Here is a 20,170-nt window from a genome sequence, read left to right as displayed (position 1 = left end):
ATTATTGTTAAATATATATATGTGAAATAGGCTATAGGTTATTAGGAAATGTTTAGTGAGAACATTGTGTTTGCTGAAGGCAAAGGGGTTGTGTCATGCACTAAGTTTTTCCTACACAAAACAAATCTCTGTGGAAAGTGATCTGCAATAGGATTTAGAAAGAAGCTAGTACACTTGGCTGTTGCTTCATCCAAGATGATTTCCTTAGGCTGTTGTCCACACTGGTGCAGGAAAATCAAACCATGTTAATTAATCAGGCTGTTCAGTTTTCTTGGAAGACCATGCAGGGCTCTATTTTTCTGGGTGTTGTAGCTATTGGGAAGTCTTTGCCTTTTGCCTTGTCTCATCTTCACCTCTCAAGGTACACAGTGGTTTGCATGTCCCCCAACCACCAGGAAAATGTCATGTTTGAAAACCGGCCTTGGGATTGTGGCAGGGCAGGGCCACCCACAACTTGCAAACTGGATCTGCTGCCCCCTTGGCATTCCCCGTAAATGCTGCCTCTTGGTGACAAGGAGGGGCCCTCGTTCACCTGGCAGATCTTCGCTCCCCTTTTCTTCCTGGCAGGTGGAGTTGTGGTGCCATTTTGTATTGGGCGGGCCCAGGATTGTGGTCTGTCACCAGGAAAACATCCCCTGCTCTTTTCAATGTGCTTTTGGGGTGCAAGGCGTTATTGTTCTGTTATTGCTCATGTTATATATCACGTATTTTGTTTTAATCTTCTGTTTTTATGAGATCTAGGGATGAAGGGTGGTTATACAAATGAAATAATAGTAAAGCTGGTTTGGTTTAAATAAAAAGGGGGCGGCACAAACACCTGCACTTCACACATTACAAACGTTATCCAACCGGGGCTTTTTCTTAAGAAAAATATTAAAAATTCCTGGGGAGGGGGAGGGACTGGCCACTCCGAGGCGGCCTTTCCAGGTGAGATCCAGAGGCCACATTCTGGTGGCTCAGCTTAACTGGCCGCGCTGAAAGGACGCTGGGCTCTCCGGCCCGCGAAAGGCTCCGAGGGCCGGAGCCCCTCATTCGCAGCGCGGGCGGGGCCTGGGGGGGAGAGCCCATCGAAGGAGAAGAGGGGGGCGGACGAGTCGGCCCTGCCTGTTCCAGCGCGCCCCCCCCCGTTCGGGGCCCGTCGGTCGCGCCCTTTTTGCGGGCGGGGCGGGGCTGGTGCCTGGGCGCGCGCCTGCGCACTTGCCCCGCCTCGCCGCCGCTCCATCTCCTCCCCCTCCCGCCTGGCAAAACAGAACCGCCAACGTCATCGTCCCTTCGGCGGAGAGGGAAGCGGCCCGAGGGGGGAGGCGGGGGCTCCGCTGCTGCTGCTCCCACCATCGCCAACCGCCACCCTGAGGGAGCCGGAGGCCGCCGGTAAGACGCGGGCCGGGGCTGCTCCTCCTCCGCCGGGGGCGCTGTCCCTCAGGGCCGCCGCGTGTCGCCCCAGGGAGGCGACGCCGAGAGTTGACTCGGGAGTTGTTGGGGCTCTTTCGGGAGGGGTCCCCCTTGCTTCCCTCAGGGAAACCGGCTCGGCGGAGGGCAGGGCCGCTTTCTGGGACGGGAGGAGGAGGGGCAGCAACAAGAACAAACTTCCGATGGGGGTGAATTTCGGGGCTCTCCTTCCGTCCCCCAAAAGAATCCTCTCGGGGTTCCAGCCAAGTTCTTGTCGGTGCCCGGGATGCCGCGGAAAAGAGCTCCCCGCTCTGCCTCCATCCCGACTCGGGCGAAGGGCGGGCTAGAAATTCAGTCAATAGACGCAGCGAGGAGCCCCGGCCTCGGGTGCCTTCTTGGCAGCAGGGCTGCTTTGGGCGGGAGCCGGGGAGCCGGCGATGCCGCCGCCCGCTGCGGTGCTTCTGCTTGGCAGCAGCCCTTGGATGCGCCCGTTTTCCGAAAGCGGCGAGACTTTGCGGCGAGGGGCGATGCTGTTGAGATAAAGTTGCTGGCTGCTCCGGATGAGCTCGGAGGGGCTGCTCTGCGCGGTGGGAGGAGGAGGAGGAGGAGGTTGTCGCTGTCGACCAGCATTTTCCTTTCCTTTTAGAAAGCTGCGGGTGTTTGGTATAGAAGGTTCTTGTTAGACAAGGATCGATGGTACATGAATTTTCACCCTGGCAGAGGCGAAGCATAATGGCTTGCGGTTTAACGGAAAGCTCTCCTAACAAACATCTGGATAGATCTCACCGTATTAGCGCTGTGGAAAACTTCAGGTCGGAAGATGAATGGGGAGAGCAAATGCGCAGGGCTTGTCAAGTTTTCTGCTCGTTTCTCTCTGGCACTGAAACTGATGAAGACTGCAAAGTGTTTGTCACACTTCAGCTTTCGGAGGGGCTTTACTGGCTGCTTTCAGCGGAAGCTAGAAGTACTTGTGAATTACAGTACAACTAAATTGGGTAGAGAATCAGAAGAAAATCGTTGTTAGACTTTAGTTTTTGTTTACAGTATTCGCATCCAAAAGGAATTTTGTGCAGAGAATTTAAGTTATTGACAAGCTGTGGAATTCTTTTGTGAAGTGAAGCTAAATTCTGTTTTTTAAAAAAAGATGCATTTCCAGCCCTCTTGACAAAGTTTCTTACTGTCACATACCTTATGAAAAGTATGCGTATGAGAGCCTGAAAAAAGTATTTGATTTTGCGGGAACATTTTGTTTATTCTTAGTAGCTTCAGTAGGCTCCTGAAATTATTAAGCCTGGAATTTTATTAGAGAGAAGTTATGTTGAAATTGGAAGAGGCAAACATGATTAAAATATTGTACTGCAAGCCTGAGTATATTATAATGAGGATGACCTATAGGTCCACTTTATCCACGACCTATAGCTCTTATGGGAATACGTGGGAAATGCTTCAAGATAACATTTGGAAGTGTGACAAACAAGTCTTGTACCAAAGCTGACACATGTGGTGGCTCCTTGCTTCAACAACCTCTCACGGGCAATTAATTTTTATTGCTTTTCAAAAAAATTAACACATTAACATCAAATTAATTCATATTAAATACAAATTTAAAAGTTGACTTCCCACCCTGCATTCATGATGTTTTTCTCCCCTCCCTTACTCTCCTCAGTGTAACATGCATTTCCTAATTCCATTTCAGTACTTACAATATTTTAACATTTATCATTAATTTGTTCCCCTTCTTCATTTCCCATCGATTGTACATATTTTAATTACTGCATAGACTCATATTTAACTATAACATATTTCCAAAATATCAAGTAGAGTTGCTCTTCATTGTGAGCCCACAAAATCAACAACCTCTCCTGGGGTGCACTGAGTCCTCATATTCTTGACTTTTCATTGGGAGCAGAAGACACACCTCTTTTCTCAGGCTTTTGGAAAGGGTTGGCGTTTTCAACCACTCAGACATGTTTTATAATGTAGCATTAATAAAGTTATTTGGATTGGGCATGAATAAATAAGCTGAATCTAACTTGGCATACAAAATTAATTGCATGTGCAAATTATATAAAAATTAAAATCTGCAGCAAGCTTTGTAATTCATAATACTCAGGAATTGGTTTTATGGAATCATAGAGCTGGAAGGGACCCCAAGGAACATCTAGTCCAACCCCCTGCAATGTAGGAATATGCAGCTGTCCTGTAGGGAGATCAAATGGTTATTAGTGAAGAATGTGATACTGTAACTAATATAAGGTAAAGAATGACCCCTGGACAGTTAATTCCAGCCAAAGGCAACTTGGGGTTGCAGCACCCATCTCGCTTTCAGGCCAAGGGAGCTGGTGTTTGTCCACAGACAGCTTTCCGGGTCATGTGGTCAGTAGGACTAAACCGCTTCTGGTGCAGTGGAACACTGTCGGAAACCAGAGCGCACAGAAATGCTGTTTAGCTTCCTGCTGCAAAAGTACCTGTTTATCTACTTGCACTAGTGTGCTTTCGAACTGCTAGGGCAGCAGTTCTAATATAGTGTGACATCAGTATGCACTGTGATAGTGCCATGTTATTGGTGTGTTGTTATCTTTCTCATCTTTAGCAGCAGTTTCTCTGATTAACCCCCTTTTTAAAAAATAAGAAGTTGTATTGATTTTCAGTGTATGAACACAATTACAAAGGGTCCTCACATTCCAACTTACCATCCCTTCCCCCACTCCAGCCTGAAGAACCTTTTTGATGTAATAGTGATTCCTTCACTCTCTCTATTTTCCTCATGCTTCTTGGGTGCTGTTAAAAGATTTGCATGAATCCTCTTGTCTGAATGTTCCACTTCTTAACTAGTATCTAACTCTTTAGTGTGTTTGTGTTTCCTGATAGTTGCCCGTCCCCTTCTCAAAGTAGAACTCACAGGTGCAGATTAGTTTCAGTGGGTAGAATGAAAGAAGTACTAATTTGATTTTTTTTGGGGGGGAGGAGGAGAATGTTCTTTGTCAGGAGACATGCTATGCACCTGATCTTCATATTGGGGACAAGCATTTCCTGGTTGATGAGATTATTAGCATGGCAGAAGTTTAAAAAGCTTTATAAAAAAAGAACCCTAAGAAGTATCCCATGTAAAATTTGACATTGACACAAAATTTGATTTTACCATTATAATTGTCTCTAAATGTTCACATTTACATGCATTTGAAAAGGTAAATTAAATAGATATGACTATCTTTCCAATGTTCATTTCCATTGTTCTTGTAGGAGTATGATATCATTTCTGCACCATATATTAAAATTCAGTACCCCAAAACATACCTGCCTAAACTGAGTACATATAGCATAATGCTCCAGGGATTTATATGATCTATGATGATTACTTAAACTTAATTTTTGTCGGCCTCAACAATACAAATTCGGTGTCAAGTAGAATCCAAGTTATATTTTGCAGAATAAATATGCAATTTGGCACACTCATTCAACGCCAAGCTTTTCTGAGGAAGAAGCTGACAGGGGCTTGCTGGTTGAAGTGGGTAGGATGCTGGCATCAACCAAAAATTGTATGCTGGGGCCCCTGCCATGAGCAAGGAAGAAAAATCACAAGAGTTTACACTGGTGCACTAATGGCTTGTAGAGTTTTTTTCAGCTTGTGCAAGAGTTCTCCATCTCATCCTTCAAGATGGGTATCTGAACCAGCCCTGTGTGACTTATTTGCAAAACATCTGCATGCTCTGATTGAATTCCATATTGTGTATATAGTACTACTGTCTGTAATCACATCTGTTTGGCTGAGTGTTGATTGTTTCAGCCTGATGATGATGATAAGTTGTGTGGCTGCCTGCCTGTATGTCTGACCTTTGTCTATCTTCTTTTGTTTGGCCCCAAAGGTGATTAACAGGTCCTGTCTGCCTTGAAAGAGATGACTGAAAGACCACTCTTTATGAAAGCTTCTTTGAACGGTTAATATCAAACCTTATGTTGTTAAGTTCTGGCAACAGTAAATGGGTAAGTGCTGCAACACAAAAAGAATTATATAGTGAAGCTTATATGCCCCTGGGGGCTGAATGTGGCTCCCTAGCCTTTAGGACCCTCCTCAGACCAAACGCCTCACTAACTCTGCTGCAGGCATGCCTTAAGTCCTTTTGTTGACTGGAATATATCCTTGAACTGTGATAATTCCTCTTGTTTGCTTGGATGGAGAAATGTGTGCAGAAAACTCTAACTTTTGTATGGCTGGAATGTAGGCTTCTGTAAGAGTCACACCCACTCACATTTTCTTAGGTCCTCCTCACATGCAGCCACAGGAAGCTTCCTGATGAGGGAATGAATCCCTTGGGCTGAAAAAGGTTCCCTGTCCTTGTTGTACCCAATTACTTGGGAGCAAGTCCCATTGCATTCAGTTGGACATACTTCTGAGTAGGCATGTATAAGATTGCACTGTACAGTAGGTGTTCATAAAACGATGGTTTCCCTCAATAGCACAACCACACATACACAACCACACATAGAAGGCAGTCCTCTTAAAGTGGATATAGGATTTCAGTCTAAGAAGCCATTGTTTCAAGGCTACAGTAAAATGATAACATGTAATTAGTCATTTCAGAGATGAGCTTTGTTCAAAATTTGTTTCAGCATAGGGCATTTCCAACTACAGATGTAACAAAGTCCTTCTCTTCCATAGCTGATTCTATATGTGCCCCCTAATGTTTCATATAGCTAGTTTTCAAGTTGTAAAATGATCTGATAATATTTGAAACTAGTTTCTTAGCTTTCAGTGTTGCATTGTAAATGAGGTTTTTGAAAGACAGAAGTGATCATGAGACTACTGTAGTTTTGCAGTTGTGGAACTCCCCCCCCCCCCCAACAAATCAGGAAGTGTTGGCACATTAGCATTTAGGTGCCAGTTAAAACTTTAGGTTTTTTTCCCCTCCAGGTATTGAGTGGTGTTGGAGTTAATAAATTGTCTGATAGATTATGAGCAATATTTTATTCCTATTCCTTCTACTCAGGGGTGGCTAACTTCTGGCTCTCTAGATGGTCTAGACAGGCCAAAAGCCAAGGATGATGGTAATTGTAATCCAGTAACATCTGGAGAACCAAAGATTAGCCATTTCTGCTTTTAACACTTGGTTGTATAAGTTCTCTTAATGAGCTTATGATTGAAATATAGGATAAAACGTTTTAAATTACATGAATTAATAAATATATAATATTTCATGTCAAATTGCTGCCACCACAGTAAAAAAATATACGACTAAATGAAATAACCAAGTAGCTAACAATTTTGCTGCCCGTTAATGATACTCAAAATTTTCTGTCTTATAATATAGCCTTTCCTTTCCTCTTGGCTGATTTTATTACCCTTGAACTACTTTTCCATTTCTTTCCCTCTATGTGCTTCTAAATTTAGGTTTGTGAGGTCCTGGGGAAGTCACCTGTCTTTTCCTTATTTTGTTCTGTATACAATTGTACCTTGGAAGTCAAACAGAATCCATTCCGGAAGTCTGTTCAACTTCCAAAACGTTTGAAAACCAAAGCACGGCTTCTGATTGGCTGAAGGAAGCTCCTGCAGCCAGTCGGAAGCCCCATTGAATGTTCAGCTTCCAAAAATAGTTCACAAACTGGAATAGTCACTTCCAGGTTTGTGGCATATGGGAACCAAAACGTTTGAGAACTAAGCTGTTTGAAAACCAAGGTACTACTGGTATATCTATATAAGTCCCATTGAGTTGAATGGGGCTTTCCTCCAGGTAAATTGGTGTAGGACTGAAGTCTGAATTCCATTTTGCCATTAACCGGCAAGGCGAAGGAAGATCTAAAAAGAGGCTTGATGAAAGTTTGGAAGTTGTGGGATTGTTTATAGAAATAATGAAAGAGCATATAATTTTTATTCCTTTTCTTTCTGAAGTGTGTTTTTAAAAAAACCCCTTGAATAACTAGTTCAGTCTTCCAGAGAGAAATCCAAAATATGCATTTTATTGAAAAGCCAATTCTCCGTTCTCTCCTGTGACTGAAGGTTGCAGTGAAGTGGTTTGGCTAGCTAAATAAATACTGTAAAGTGCAGCCAAAGCTGCTTTTGTGGCATGAAGTCATTGCATGGGGCGGATGTCACCTTGGCAACAGATAAATATACATGGATTATAATTCCAGTAGGATAGAGACTGCCATATCTTTGAACATTATATAATTTAGAATGACTGAGGGTGACAGTGGGGGCAGGAAACCAAACATTGGTAAAATACTCTTAAATTGCTGCAAGTTTCTTATTTCTGTTATCGGTAAGAAGTGTTTTACAATTTTACAACATAAAATCACAATCCCATCAGAATAAGAAAGATTAAAATCATGTTCTAGTTAAAATCTCTGTGGTCCCCGGACGTTTGACGGTCTATTGATCCCTGTGCCACCACTGTGATTGCTTCCCTGCTGCCACCAACCCGTTTCTCTCGGGTACACACGGAGTCCAGACAGTTGTTAATATTAAATCAAATAAGCAAGTTTATTTTATAAGCATTAACAAGGTTATGGTTTCAGATAATTTTTCTTATCAGTTTCTTAATCTTAGCTTCTTTACTGACCTATACCTTCCTAATAACTTCTAACTGATTATCCCAACTGTCTATCTGACTCCTCCTAACAGTTTCTCTCTCTCACATCAAAACTAGACCAACCCACAGACTTATCCTCCCTCTTCCTTCACCAACTCCCAACTAACTTCCTAACAACTCCAACTCCAACTCTAACTCCTCCCCTTGGGTTCCCACTGGCCAATCACTTCAGACTCATTTAACCCTTTCCTTATGGCCCACCTAGGAGGGCAAACGCCACAATCTCAAATATAATCCTAACAATACAGCAACTGTACTCTCAATTTCATATACTGGGCTGCATTCATTTCCATCAGTTCACTAGTGGAGCTACTTCCATTTGTACGATGCAACATGATCTTCCTCTCCTCCCTTTGTGTGCCTTCAAAATCTGCTCTGGGGGATTGGGGGACCCCCTGGACCTGTTTGGTGGGGCATGCAAAGGGGTGCAAGGGGGAGGAGAGGCAGGTGAAGTCCTGTTGCACGAGTGGAACTTCGCCTGTTGTATATGATACATCTCTTCCTAATTTAAGAGACGGTGTTCTGTCCATCAGAAATCCAAATAGATCAGAAAATGCATTTAATTATATAATTAATTATATAATTAAAAATTATATAATGAAGTGACAACATTATAATTATATTATGTGGTAAATGAACAAACTATATATATTTTCTTATCACGTTAACTTTGGTTGCTTACTATTTGGTTTTCATGCACTATATTAAGCCCTACATATGTAATATATTGGGGGAGAGGATTTGTTTGATACCTATCTGGAACTATGCATGGTATTTGTGGATTTTTGGAAACTGTTCAGTGGTTTGCGAGTTTACAATAAGGATTTTTTTTTATTTTGTAGTACTGATAACTTGATTTAATATAGTAGATGATAGTGTTATTTTTGTATTTTATTCTGGCGGCAGAAAGGGTCATCATTCTGAAATGGACATTGGATCCTCATTTGAAAAAGTCAGTCTTTCTTCTGAAACTGTTTTGGTTGTAAGTCAGGAAGAATATGTCTTCGTTAAAAAGCATCCTGAAGATTTGTGTGCAAAAGATGAGAAATTGCAGCTGACGGTAACATTTCCTTGATTTTTATTTAAAAACAACTTTTAGCAGTTTTAACATTTCAATGATGACCCATAAGTAGCATTCTATTCTAAAAATGGACCTAAATTAATTGTGAAATGATGCCTATTGTACAGTTAAGTATGAAGAAGGAATTGTGCTGCTTTTTGTAGCTCATTCTGCCTTGCCAGTTTGTGTGGCATGTATGCATCAAGGTCATTGTCTTAAGAAATAAGCTGTTAGAAAGCTATTTAACTTTATATTTGCAGCTTGATACGATTCTGTATTGTCTAATTATGTGAGTAAAGATTAGACATGAAGTGAGAATATGAATACATGGTTAACCATCTTAAATGAAATTTCTTTTTCCAGATATTGACAATTCAGAAATATCCTAACTCTGTGAATGGAACTGTGAAGAATTTAATTTAATTTTGTGAAATCTTACAGATTCAAAAATCTCTCTCTGTGTTCTTCCTTCTACAGATGCTTCCAAACAAAGATGAACAAATGGAGAAAGCCGTGGAAGAGATACTAAGAGATTCTGATAAAGGCCAGAAGCTTGATACTACTGACTGTGTAGACTTGAGTGGTGATTGCAGGCAGTCACTTGGATATGTCAGCCAGTCTCCTATGCATTTTCTACTTGATTCTCCCACCACAAGTACTGGCTTTAATATTTAGCATATATTTAAGGGAAAATGTGGGGGAGGTGAAACAAAAACTGGTTGGTGGTTAGGAAGTCTGTTTTCTCTTGCAGAAGAATGAGACTCTCATCATTATTTGTTTTGTTAAGCAAACTTTGTTTGTTTTTCTTTGCCATTATTTTTGAACATGCCTTGGATTGCTCCAGTGTAAGTTTTATGTGGGCTGACTTGGAAAAACTGTAGAGCAATGCCCTTTAAAAACAGATAATAACCAAGAATCCTTTAGCAAACTGCAAAAATGTGGTGAGCAAATATTTGTTTTAACTGTAGCCATTGAAAACAAATCCAAATTGAAAGATAATTTTTGGGAAATATTCCAATTTGGTCTTTGAGCTTCTAAAGAAAAGTTAGGTACATGCGGAATAGCCAGCAGCTACTCTTCTTTGTCATTTTTAAAATGGTGTGTGGGGTCACACTTGGTGGATCTTAGAGTTGCAAGTGACAAATTAGGAATACTAAAAAATAAACTCAAAATGGTGGTGTCAACTCAACACTGTTAAAGTCTGCTTTAGGGTAAAAACCAGCACTTTTGTACTTGAGCAGCTTTGGAAGTCAATGTAAGCCATGACCATGACCAGCTGCAACCTTTAAATAGACTACAAGGACAGCTTGAGTACACTGCCGCAGTTAGATGTTGAATGACTGTTGCGAAGAAAGGAGAACATTGTTGGTAATGATTGAATTCTATTCACTTTCAGAAGCTTCGTCAGATACAGCATATTCCCCTACTGTACCCTCAGAAGAGGAGAGTGTATTGTTCAACAAACTGACATATCTTGGATGTATGAAGGTTTCTGCTCCTCGCAGTGAATCGGAGGCACTGTGTGCCATGGGAACTCTGAAGAGCTCAAGTAATTCACCTTTCCCCGTAACTCTATATGTTCCAAATATCCCAGATGGTTCTGTTAGGTGAGTTACACTTGCTTTTTAAATTCATGCTTCTCTGCATACAGACAAAATATGTATATGCTTAGTTTACTTCTTCCTCCATTAGTTATATGGGTATTTCTTGTGTGGGGACACTAAATGCCAAAATGGGCCTAGGAAGAGGAGTGGATTTCTGCATACAAGGTGCACAGGACACCTTTTTGTGACTTTTTTGAATGCCGCCATGGCATTCCCATCCTAAAAGCACCCCACATACTGTTGGGGGCTAAATAAATGTTGTCACAGAGAGGGAGTGTTGATGCTAGTGCTTTGTGTGTGTGGGGGAGGGTATTGTTTTTGTTATTATGCTATGTTTTATATTGTAAACCTGTGAACTTCAGATGAGGGGCGGTATAGAAATTTTAAAAATAAATAAAATAAACCAAATAAGTGGTTTTCTAGCCTGGGAACTGCAGAGGAAAGTCATTCAGCTTGGAGCAGTGTATCTCTTTTGAGCGCAAATGGTTTCTTCTGGGCAGACGGGCTGCACTAGTTGTTCTCAAAGCTAGTTTGAGGTGCCGCAATCCAAGCAAGGTGCTGTGTAGCAGTGGCACACATAATGCAGTGTAGCCCCCCTCCTGACACCAGAATTGCTGCTGCTTAGCCCACCTGAGATGGTGGCAATGTTGGGGGCCATGTGGGTGAACCAGTGGGACTACCACCACCAATCCAGTGCTTGTTCTGGTGCACTTGCACAGCTCCAACAAGCAGCAACACAAGTGGCAGGAGAGTTACTCTGCCCCATGACTTGCACCACTGTTGCTTCTCTGCATGCAGAACTAGACGTCCACACACGTTACTTGGTGGATCAAGAGCAGCAGTTGTAAAGTGGCATGCAGATGTGGAAAATGTTGTGGAGAACATCCACACTTGTTTGTGCATTTAATGTATACCCCGAGCTCCTTTATTCAGCAAATGATGTGTGAAGAAGACTGGTTTTGAATGTGGCTCTCCTTAGTTTGATTGGGGAAGCGTGGTGTCTGAGAGGCAGTATAAAGCGAGAAAGTGTTTCTTCCTTAGTGCTTCCTCCCTGCCACCCCGTGTCAGGTTCTTTTATTCCTTTGTGGAACTCCACAAGACAGGATACAAACGGTGAAACTTTTTAATGAGTTCACATTTGTACATATTACAAACACTAACGTTTTGCCTGTTGATGCACGCAGGATTTCCAGTGAAATAAATGAGACTAGTAATACTGTAGATTGTTTTAATCTATTAAATTTTTTGCTTAAGGTGTTAATATTGATGATTTTAGTTGGAATAGAATGACCTAGGTTTCTTAATGTGTTGTGAACTTTTTCAGTGTTAATCAGGATATTTTTGATTAATAAGGTTTTTATTTAGATTTCAAAAGTGGCAAGTAAAGTTCTCTCTTTGGGACTTGCTGAGTGACAAAAGCCTTTCAATTTCCTCTTTCTTACTTAGAATAATAGATCAGTCCACTGGTACAGAAATTGCTTCTTTCCCAATCTACAAAGTCTTATTTTGCGTCCGTGGGAAAAGTGGAACTTCAGAAAGTGATTGTTTTGCATTTACTGAGAGCTTCTGTGGCAGTGATGAGTTCCAGATTCATGTCTTCTCTTGTGAAATTAAAGAGGCAGTGAGTAGAATGTATTGTTTTTAATGAGCCCGTTACAAACTTTTTGAAGAGTGTACCTACCCTTTCCAGTTAACTTTATTGTATGCTGTTTCCACTTCAAATACAAAATTTCATATTATACTAGAACAGCATTGTTAGTCTGATGTGAAGAACCCATTACAAACTCTGTAGGCTACAGTTCATATGGAAATGGCATGGTTTGAGGTGCATGGGGTTTACTTTTTATTTGCATTTTTTATATAAAATCGTGTTTTAATAGATTGATGACTTAAGTGTATATGGCCTAAGGTTTGATCCCAACTTTTTGTTTCACAGTTGTCCTGTTCAGTAGTGTGAGATAACTACTTTGGCTAATGTGTTCCAGTTTCATGCTTAGCTTTTTGTATCATGAATTATTGGCTTAATCACAGTCTCCCCCACTTCTCTTCTGTCCTCCTCCCCCCTCCTCTTTTGGTGCAATTTTAGGTCAGCCGAATTTTGTATAGTTTTTCAACAGCATTCAAACGTTCCTCCAAACAAGCATCAGATCACATAAAGGACGCTATCGTTCCGACTCCCGACAGTGATACATTCACTTTTAGTGTTTCTTTAGAGGTCAAAGAAGATGATGGTAAAGGAAACTTCAGGTAAATGGAAGAAGTTTTTAAAAAACCAGAAAAAGATCCGCTGTTTCATCTGTATAGTTAAATTTCTTTTGCAAAGTTTGCTAAATTTGCTGGGTGCCCATCTCTAAGGAGCTCAGAACAGCATACATAATGCTGCTTGTTAGGGGGCCAGTATGAAGGGACAGGGGGAGGAATAGATTGTCTTTCCTGGTACCTGATAGCCCAGTGGGTCTGATCTAGGCTAAAAGCCTGTAACAATGTGGAAACAACATTGGCCCCAGCAAATTGCACATCAGAAGCTGTGCAAGAACAAAAGAAGCAATATTCTGAACAGTGAACTTCACCTTGTGTAAAATATAATATAATGGAGTATATTTTTGGGGTTTTCTTAGAAGATACTCAGTTTTTCCTGAAGCAAATGGTCTTGAATTTACAGCAGACATTTTGTCAGAGTTTGCTATTTTATAGTCTATGATTGTTAAATGGATGCTAATGAAATGTTATTCTTATGAAATTTTCCGTAGCCCAGTACCAAAGGACAGAGAGAAATTTTATTTCAAACTGAAACAGGGAGTTGAGAAGAAAGTTGTGATCACTGTACAACAGATTTCCAACAAAGAACTAGCAATTGAAAGGTAATGCTAGAAACTATCAGTGTTGAAATGCTCTTTAATTATATTTTCAATGACCTTGCAAGGTAGTATTAGCCTAGCCAAACCAAAAAACGATAGTGAATATGTTCTGCTTCAATCCATCATAATCTAAATATGTTTATCAATTTGTTTCTAATCCCAATTTAAAGTACTGGTCTTCAGTCGTTTAAATTGGGACTGGAAACAAATTGCTTTGGGAACAGATTATTTGAAGGACCTCCTAGACCTGTATAAACCTGCCTGCTGATTGACCGCATCTTGTCTGCCACCCGGGAAGGTGAGAATGGGGGGTTACCTGGGACAGGGCCTTTTTAGTGTGTCCCTTTCACCAACATCCGCATCACACATCCTCTCTCGTTGTTTTCAAATGGATCCTGAAGGCTCATTGTTTGTTAGCTTTTCCCTGAATTTATTTAATTTATTTAATCTCTTTACTAAACCACTTACTGTCCACAGTTCTTGAGGCAGTTTACAAAAAAGAAAATTCAAATACACAATCAAGCAACATAAATATACAATACTGATATCCATAGTAGCCATATTTGTGTAGCTAATTGCCAGGCAGCATGATCAGCAATCAACTTAAAGCACCTTATTCACACAACCACTCACACAGTGCCAATCTTACCATTCAGAAGGGTTTTCTAACCATTGTGGGGCTATAGAAACAGAGAAGTTGGCTTCCACCACTAGAGCTGGGGGATATATTGGTAAATTGTCTGAAACCGGTATGGCGTTCAGGCAGGGGCATAGCATGTGCTCCTGCTGCTTGGGGTGCGTGCGCAGCGGGAGGCAGAGGGGGCCCAGCCCAGCAGCCCAGCCCTTGCCACTGCTTCAGGGCGCACTCATGCTTCCCTGGCAGCCCCTGTGTAACCCAAGAGCAGCACTGTTGTGCTCCGGGAAGCTCATTTGGAAATGTGGCTTCTTCCAGCACTGCAAGGGCTTGGCGGGGTGCGCAGTGGTGGCATTGCCCCCTGACAGTGTGGCATGAGTGTGCCTTCCGCCTGGGCAGTGTGAAAGTTCCCTGAAGCAGTGGCGCAGGCAGTGTGAGTGCGCCTTTCACGCTGCCCCTGGCAGCTCTGTGTGGCTTTGTGAAGCTGGGATAGGACTGTCAGATCCCAACCCAGCTTTGCAGTGCAGTGCAGGGTTGACAGGGCAGCATGAGGAGCAAAATGTGTCCCCCAAACTGTGCCTGGGATGACCATCCCTCCCTGCCCTGATTTCAGACATTTTGAGCTGGCAATACTTCGTAGCGGTCAGGGAGCTGCAAAGTATTCCCAGCTCAAATTGCCTGCAGACGGCAAAAGCGCAGGTAGGCAGACAATTTAGCAATTTACCAGTTTCAGACAATTTACCAATATATTGCCCAGCTCAAGGGGGAAGGGTTTAGTCTTTCTCCCTGCTAAGCACAGAACCAACCTAAATGCACCCCTGGGAGCAAAGAGAAAGATTTCTGGAGATCCCTTCATGGCTCTCACATTGTGTCTATTAGTTTCCTCCCTTAATCAGTAGCATAGTGTGTGTGTGGAGGCTGAGGGGGGCACAATCAGGTGCCCCCATGACAAGCCTGGCTGGAGCCTGGCTCTAGCATGCGAGGGACCTCCTACCCAGCTGTAGCTCCACTCCTAGGTCAGACCTGACCAGGGGGTGGAAAGTCGGCAGCAGCTTCCCCACCCCTCTCCTCCACTGGACTGTGCTTGAAGGAGCGGCCAGCTCCCTCGTGCCCAGCCAAAGTTCTGCTCCTGGGTCAGGTCTGATCTGGGGGCGGAGTGGAGAGTCGGCAGCAGTGTTACTGTGGTGGTGCCTCTCTCTTTCACTGGGCTGCGTGTGCAAGGATGCTGCCAAGGCAGCATTCTCTCACCTGGGCACAGCGAGCTCCCTCCACGCCACGCCCCTTCAGTGGTGCGCCCCATGCACTTGCTCCAGGTGGTGGGAGCATATGCTCTGCCACTTCCCTTAATAATAAAACAAGACTTCTGAACACATTTTCTTAAGTTGCACTGAAAAAGAAACTACCCTAGGTGGCAACCTTCTCACAAGATTTTAAACAGATTGTTTCATATAGGAAACTTGCCCTGCAGTATGGTTTAAAAAAACACACCCATAGAGCTGCAACTGGTGTGTACTTGTTTCTGTATGCTTTTTTGCTTTTTCCAGATTTTTAAAAACCAGACCTGAACATAATAAGTTTTGGACAACTAAATATTAAGGGGAGCACTGCGTACTAATGACTGTAATAATGTGCACCATTGAGTCACTAATCTATGAAACTGCCTCAACCCTGATGTTTTAGATTTTCTTCAGAGAGGTCTCATTGAAGGCCTGTCACCCCAAAGAGGGAAGTCATGGCTCTTGACAGTTTCATGGATAATGGTCAAGCAGTCTCATGGTCAAACACCTTCTGTTTCTTGATTCCTCTCATGTCAAGCAGTTTCTCAGGGACATATTACTAATTCTTGCCCCTCTGGCTTACAGGTTTGTGCCATGGTTTGCACCAAGTTCTCTCAAATACTTTCAGTCCCAACGGAATTCCTGGGAGATAGATAGCTTCCCTGGTAGTTCCTAACGGAGCCATATTAAATGCCGGCTGCTGTGGCCATGTGCAGCAGTGTAGTTCCTGTTGCACCCTACCGTTCAGCTAGTTACGTAGCAGCGATGGAGGAAAGTGCGGATGGGGAGCAGGCAGATGGGCCTGATCCCTGCTCCAGCTTGAGGCTGGTGCAGCGAAATGGCTCTTCTTTCTTGGAATTGGCATGAAGATTTTTACAGGCCTTCCTTTGGTCAGAGGTTGGGAGTAACCCTTTGCTGCTACCTGCTTTCTTGCCTGCCAAGCAGAATGCAGCCTCTTCAGTTTGACTCCCTGATTTTATTCAAGGCATCATTCTAACGCTACAATTCTATTGCTCTATTACGATCTAGTTGAGATTCCTGTATTGCAGGGGGTTGGGCTAGATGACCCTCTGGGACCCTTCCAACTCTTCAATTCTACGATTATCCCCCAGTTTTTAAAGAGTATTAATTACCTCCTGGACAAAGCTGGTCATTTTCTTCTCCTGTTCCACCACCCCTGACATGATGTTACAATCCATGAAGGACAAGGGATGAGCAAACACATGTTAGAGTTCACCTCTCAGAAAAACATATACAGTTGTACCTCTGCTTACGTATCCCTCTGGATACGTAAACTTCGGGTTGTGAATGCGGCAAACCCGGAAGTGTATACTTCTGGGTTTTGCTGCGCATACGCAGAAGTGTTCAATTGTGCCGCGTGCGCAGAAGGGCTCCTCCAGTTACGAAGTTTATGGATGCGGCCGGGCCTCCAGAACGGATCCTGTTTGTAACCAGAGGTACCACTGTACACACTTAGGCTGCAAGAACGGATACATATGTTGTTGATAGTATCAGCATGAGACTTGGAAAATAGCAGTTGATAAAAATCATATATAAGTCAGCTTTTTTTTTAATTTAAAAAGTGACTCTTCTGTTGCTTTCTGTATATCATTTGTAGGTGCTTTGGGATGCTTCTAAGTCCAGGTCGAAATGTCAAAAACAGTGAAATGCACTTACTGGATATGGCAAGTATTATTACTATATGTAACTAGTAGTGACTGTGGGAATGCAGTTCTTATTTTCTTTTCTTTTTAAATAATTGCTGTGTTGTGGTATCCAATATTAATTATTGGATAATTATCCAATATTAATAATTGCAAAATCCACCTGAATGAACATATTTTTGACATAAGGACTAAAAACAGGGTGGAAATTGAAATCCCCATGCTTCTTAATGGTAAGTGTTTCCTAGAATATGTCTCCGTAACGGTTGTGGTTCATCACAAATCCTCTGGAGTCTATTATTAGTTCATTTTATTGCATGAAGCTGAGCCCCTCACAAAAGAGGCTCACTTTCTTATGATTTTTCATGTGACGTCCCAGAAGATACCACCACGGGCTTCCTTTTTTCGAAGCAGCTCTGCTGCTGAGCAAGGTCTCTTGCCTGATTCATATGCCAGGCTAGAATCATTCTCCCTCACCCCCTTAACAAAGTTGTTTATGGCTGGCTAGGATTGCTTACAAGTAATTATTGTGCTTTTCTTTGGAGTGAACGGCATTTGCAGCGAAGAGTATATGATTATTGCAGGAGAAGGAAGGGGAATGAGAGGGTCCTTTCCCTAGAAAGGAACTGGGGGTGTGAAGACTCTTAAGGGCAAAAATGAATGTTTCAAAAGAGGATCCTTAGATGAGATATTCAGCTGTGGTGTGAACCTGGTATTCTGGTGGCTTCACATTTTTAATAATTGCCATACATGCCATCATTCTTGCCGCTCTCCTCATTCTTCATGTGTGCTGCTTGCATGTGTGTGAATATTTGAAATGCTTCATGAATGTGTGTTCCTATTCATCCATTATCACATTAAAAAATATTAAAACCCTTGCAATAGTTTCTAAAAACTGCTCAGGTGTATGTATATTTGGGTGTGAAAATATCAAAAGCAAAGCCAGTTATCAACACTAAGTTATCAACAATCTGCTTCTGCTGCAGGTTTGCAGAATTGTTTCCTTTGGGGGGGGGGGAAATGACCCTAGAGAGGTGTAGGTGTAGTTTGACACCTCTTTCAACTTGGCTCCACTACTCAACAAAAGTTACATTTGTCTTCCAAAATTACTTATTTTCTGACTCAGTTTTGCAGCGAGTTAAATACATTATGTTGTAATATAATTATTAATAAGTCTTTGTACCAAGTTGAATAGGGAGTGATTCCTTGACACTATCAACATTTTCTGTACCTCTTCATACTATTAATTGTATGATGTGCCTTGGGCTGATTTGTGTGATATAATTGTGAACTGATTGTAAATTACACAACCAGACTGCTTAAATATTAGGATTGAAGCTGTTGTCGCTATCCATTAGCATTATCTTCTAAAATATATACCATGTGTTGTACCTAATGCTCTGCTCCTACTTAGTGCAGAAACAATAGTGAATTTCTGGCCACTAGCTCCATATTCCACATGGAAGTACTTTTATGGAAATTGGAAATCATCTGGGAGTTGCTCTTCTACAACCCAGCTGGAGCTGGCAAGGCTAGCTTAAGTCATTTAAACTGTTTATGAGTAAATTTATACAGTTGCATCTTTATGGTAAGAACCACCAACTTTTCTGACATTGTTCTGCTGCACTAGCTGGCAGATCTTATCACTGTTACCATTATTTTCACAATCATCACGTGATGCCTGGGGCCTGCAAACTCTATACGATTTGTACCTGAAATGTGCAGCTGGCAGCCAGAAGGGCAACATTTTGGCTTTATTTGTATGTACTAAGCTCCTACACTAAGTGGGAAAATTGCAGTTAGAGTTGCCTTACCAGAGGGTTGTTGAGATAAGCAATTGAAAATTTAGAGTTGATCTTTCTGAATATGATGTTTGTGTTCTTAGGAGTCCATGGGGAAAAGCTTTGATGGAAAAGCATATATTATTACTGGGATTTGGAATCCTAATACACCTACCTTTGTTGTACTGAATGAGGAAACTCCTAAGGGTAATTATGCATTTAAATGCTATTTGTCAACTCTTTTTGCTTTATTTAATTGCCGGAGTGCAAGTGGTTACTAGTGTAACCTCCGGCTGTATGGCGCATGCTTCATGACCTAGATTGGACAATAGCACAACAGTGCTTTGACACTAGGTGTGCTGTGATTCAGTTTGAAAGTACGAAACCTATGTCAAGGGTTCAAATAAGAAAAGCAAGACAATTAGAGAATAATAATAATAATAATAATAATAATAATAATAATAATAATAATTATTTTATTTATACCCCGCCCATCTCGCTGGGTTTCCCCAGCCACTCTGGGCGGCTCCTAATCGAGTGTTAAAAACAATACAGCATTAAATATTAAAAACTTCCCTACACAGGGCTGCCTCCAGATGTCTTTTAAAAATAGGATAGCTGCTTATTTAATTGACATCTTGACAGGAGGGCATTCCACAGGGCGGGTGCCACTACTGAGAAGGCCCTCTGCCTGGTTCCCTGTAGCCTCACTTCTCGCAGAGAGGGAACTGCCAGAAGGCCCTCGGCGCTGGACCTCAGTGAACGATGGGGGTGGAGACGCTCCTTCAGGTATACAGGACCGAGGTCGTTTAGGGCTTTAAAGGGAGGAAACACAAGGTGAAGAGAAATATCAGACGTCAAAAGTTTGGGAGCAGTTTAAATGCTATTTAAACCTTTGCAAAAAAGGAGATGTGAAGAGTTCCAGAAAAAAGGGGATGGCGACTTAGAGGGTGGGGGGCATGAAATAGTAGCAACTCATAGTTTAGATAAGAGAAAACTGTCAGAGTATTTTTTATCTTGTTTCCAATGTTACTAAATACCTTTATGCTATAACAATTAATCATCAATTATTTTATGTGAAATCAAGCTCACTTTTTTGTACTACAGATAAGTGTGTGTACATGACTGTGGCAGTAGATATGGTGGTCACAGAAGTGGTGGAGCCAGTTCGTTTTCTGCTGGAGACACTTGTACGTGTGTATCCTGCCAATGAGCGCTTCTGGTATTTCAGCAGAAAAACTTTCACAGAAACATTCCACATGAAACTGAAACAGGTAATCCTTTTTTTCTTTTTCAGTGAACAAAGGTAAAAAAAC

General features: G+C 42.1%; 1 protein-coding gene across 4 annotated transcripts in view; it reads left to right on the top strand.

Annotated features, from left to right (window-relative positions):
- Nucleotides 1-1,234: 1,234 nt before the first annotated feature.
- The window catches only part of RABGAP1L (RAB GTPase activating protein 1 like), a 161,143-nt gene continuing 142,207 nt past the window's right edge, over nucleotides 1,235-20,170 (top strand). For 3 of the 4 annotated variants that reach the window (XM_081194344.1, XM_081194345.1, XM_081194343.1), the window contains exons 1-11: nucleotides 1,235-1,371; nucleotides 5,256-5,373; nucleotides 8,883-9,036; nucleotides 9,514-9,691; nucleotides 10,433-10,643; nucleotides 12,087-12,261; nucleotides 12,727-12,887; nucleotides 13,391-13,501; nucleotides 17,028-17,094; nucleotides 18,959-19,061; nucleotides 19,962-20,128. In XM_081194344.1, coding sequence (XP_081050470.1) covers nucleotides 8,902-9,036; nucleotides 9,514-9,691; nucleotides 10,433-10,643; nucleotides 12,087-12,261; nucleotides 12,727-12,887; nucleotides 13,391-13,501; nucleotides 17,028-17,094; nucleotides 18,959-19,061; nucleotides 19,962-20,128 — 1,308 coding nt within the window. In that variant the 5' untranslated portion in view covers nucleotides 1,235-1,371; nucleotides 5,256-5,373; nucleotides 8,883-8,901. The remainder of the gene's footprint in view (nucleotides 1,372-5,255; nucleotides 5,374-8,882; nucleotides 9,037-9,513; nucleotides 9,692-10,432; nucleotides 10,644-12,086; nucleotides 12,262-12,726; nucleotides 12,888-13,390; nucleotides 13,502-17,027; nucleotides 17,095-18,958; nucleotides 19,062-19,961; nucleotides 20,129-20,170) is intronic. The other variant, XM_081194342.1, reaches the window with a different exon arrangement.

The sequence above is a fragment of the Podarcis bocagei genome (genome assembly GCF_964188305.1).
Source record: "Podarcis bocagei genome assembly, chromosome: 5".
Taxonomy (NCBI): Eukaryota; Metazoa; Chordata; class Lepidosauria; order Squamata; family Lacertidae; genus Podarcis; species Podarcis bocagei.
Note: the sequence above shows the minus strand (reverse complement) of the source record. Positions and strands in the feature narration are given on the sequence as shown.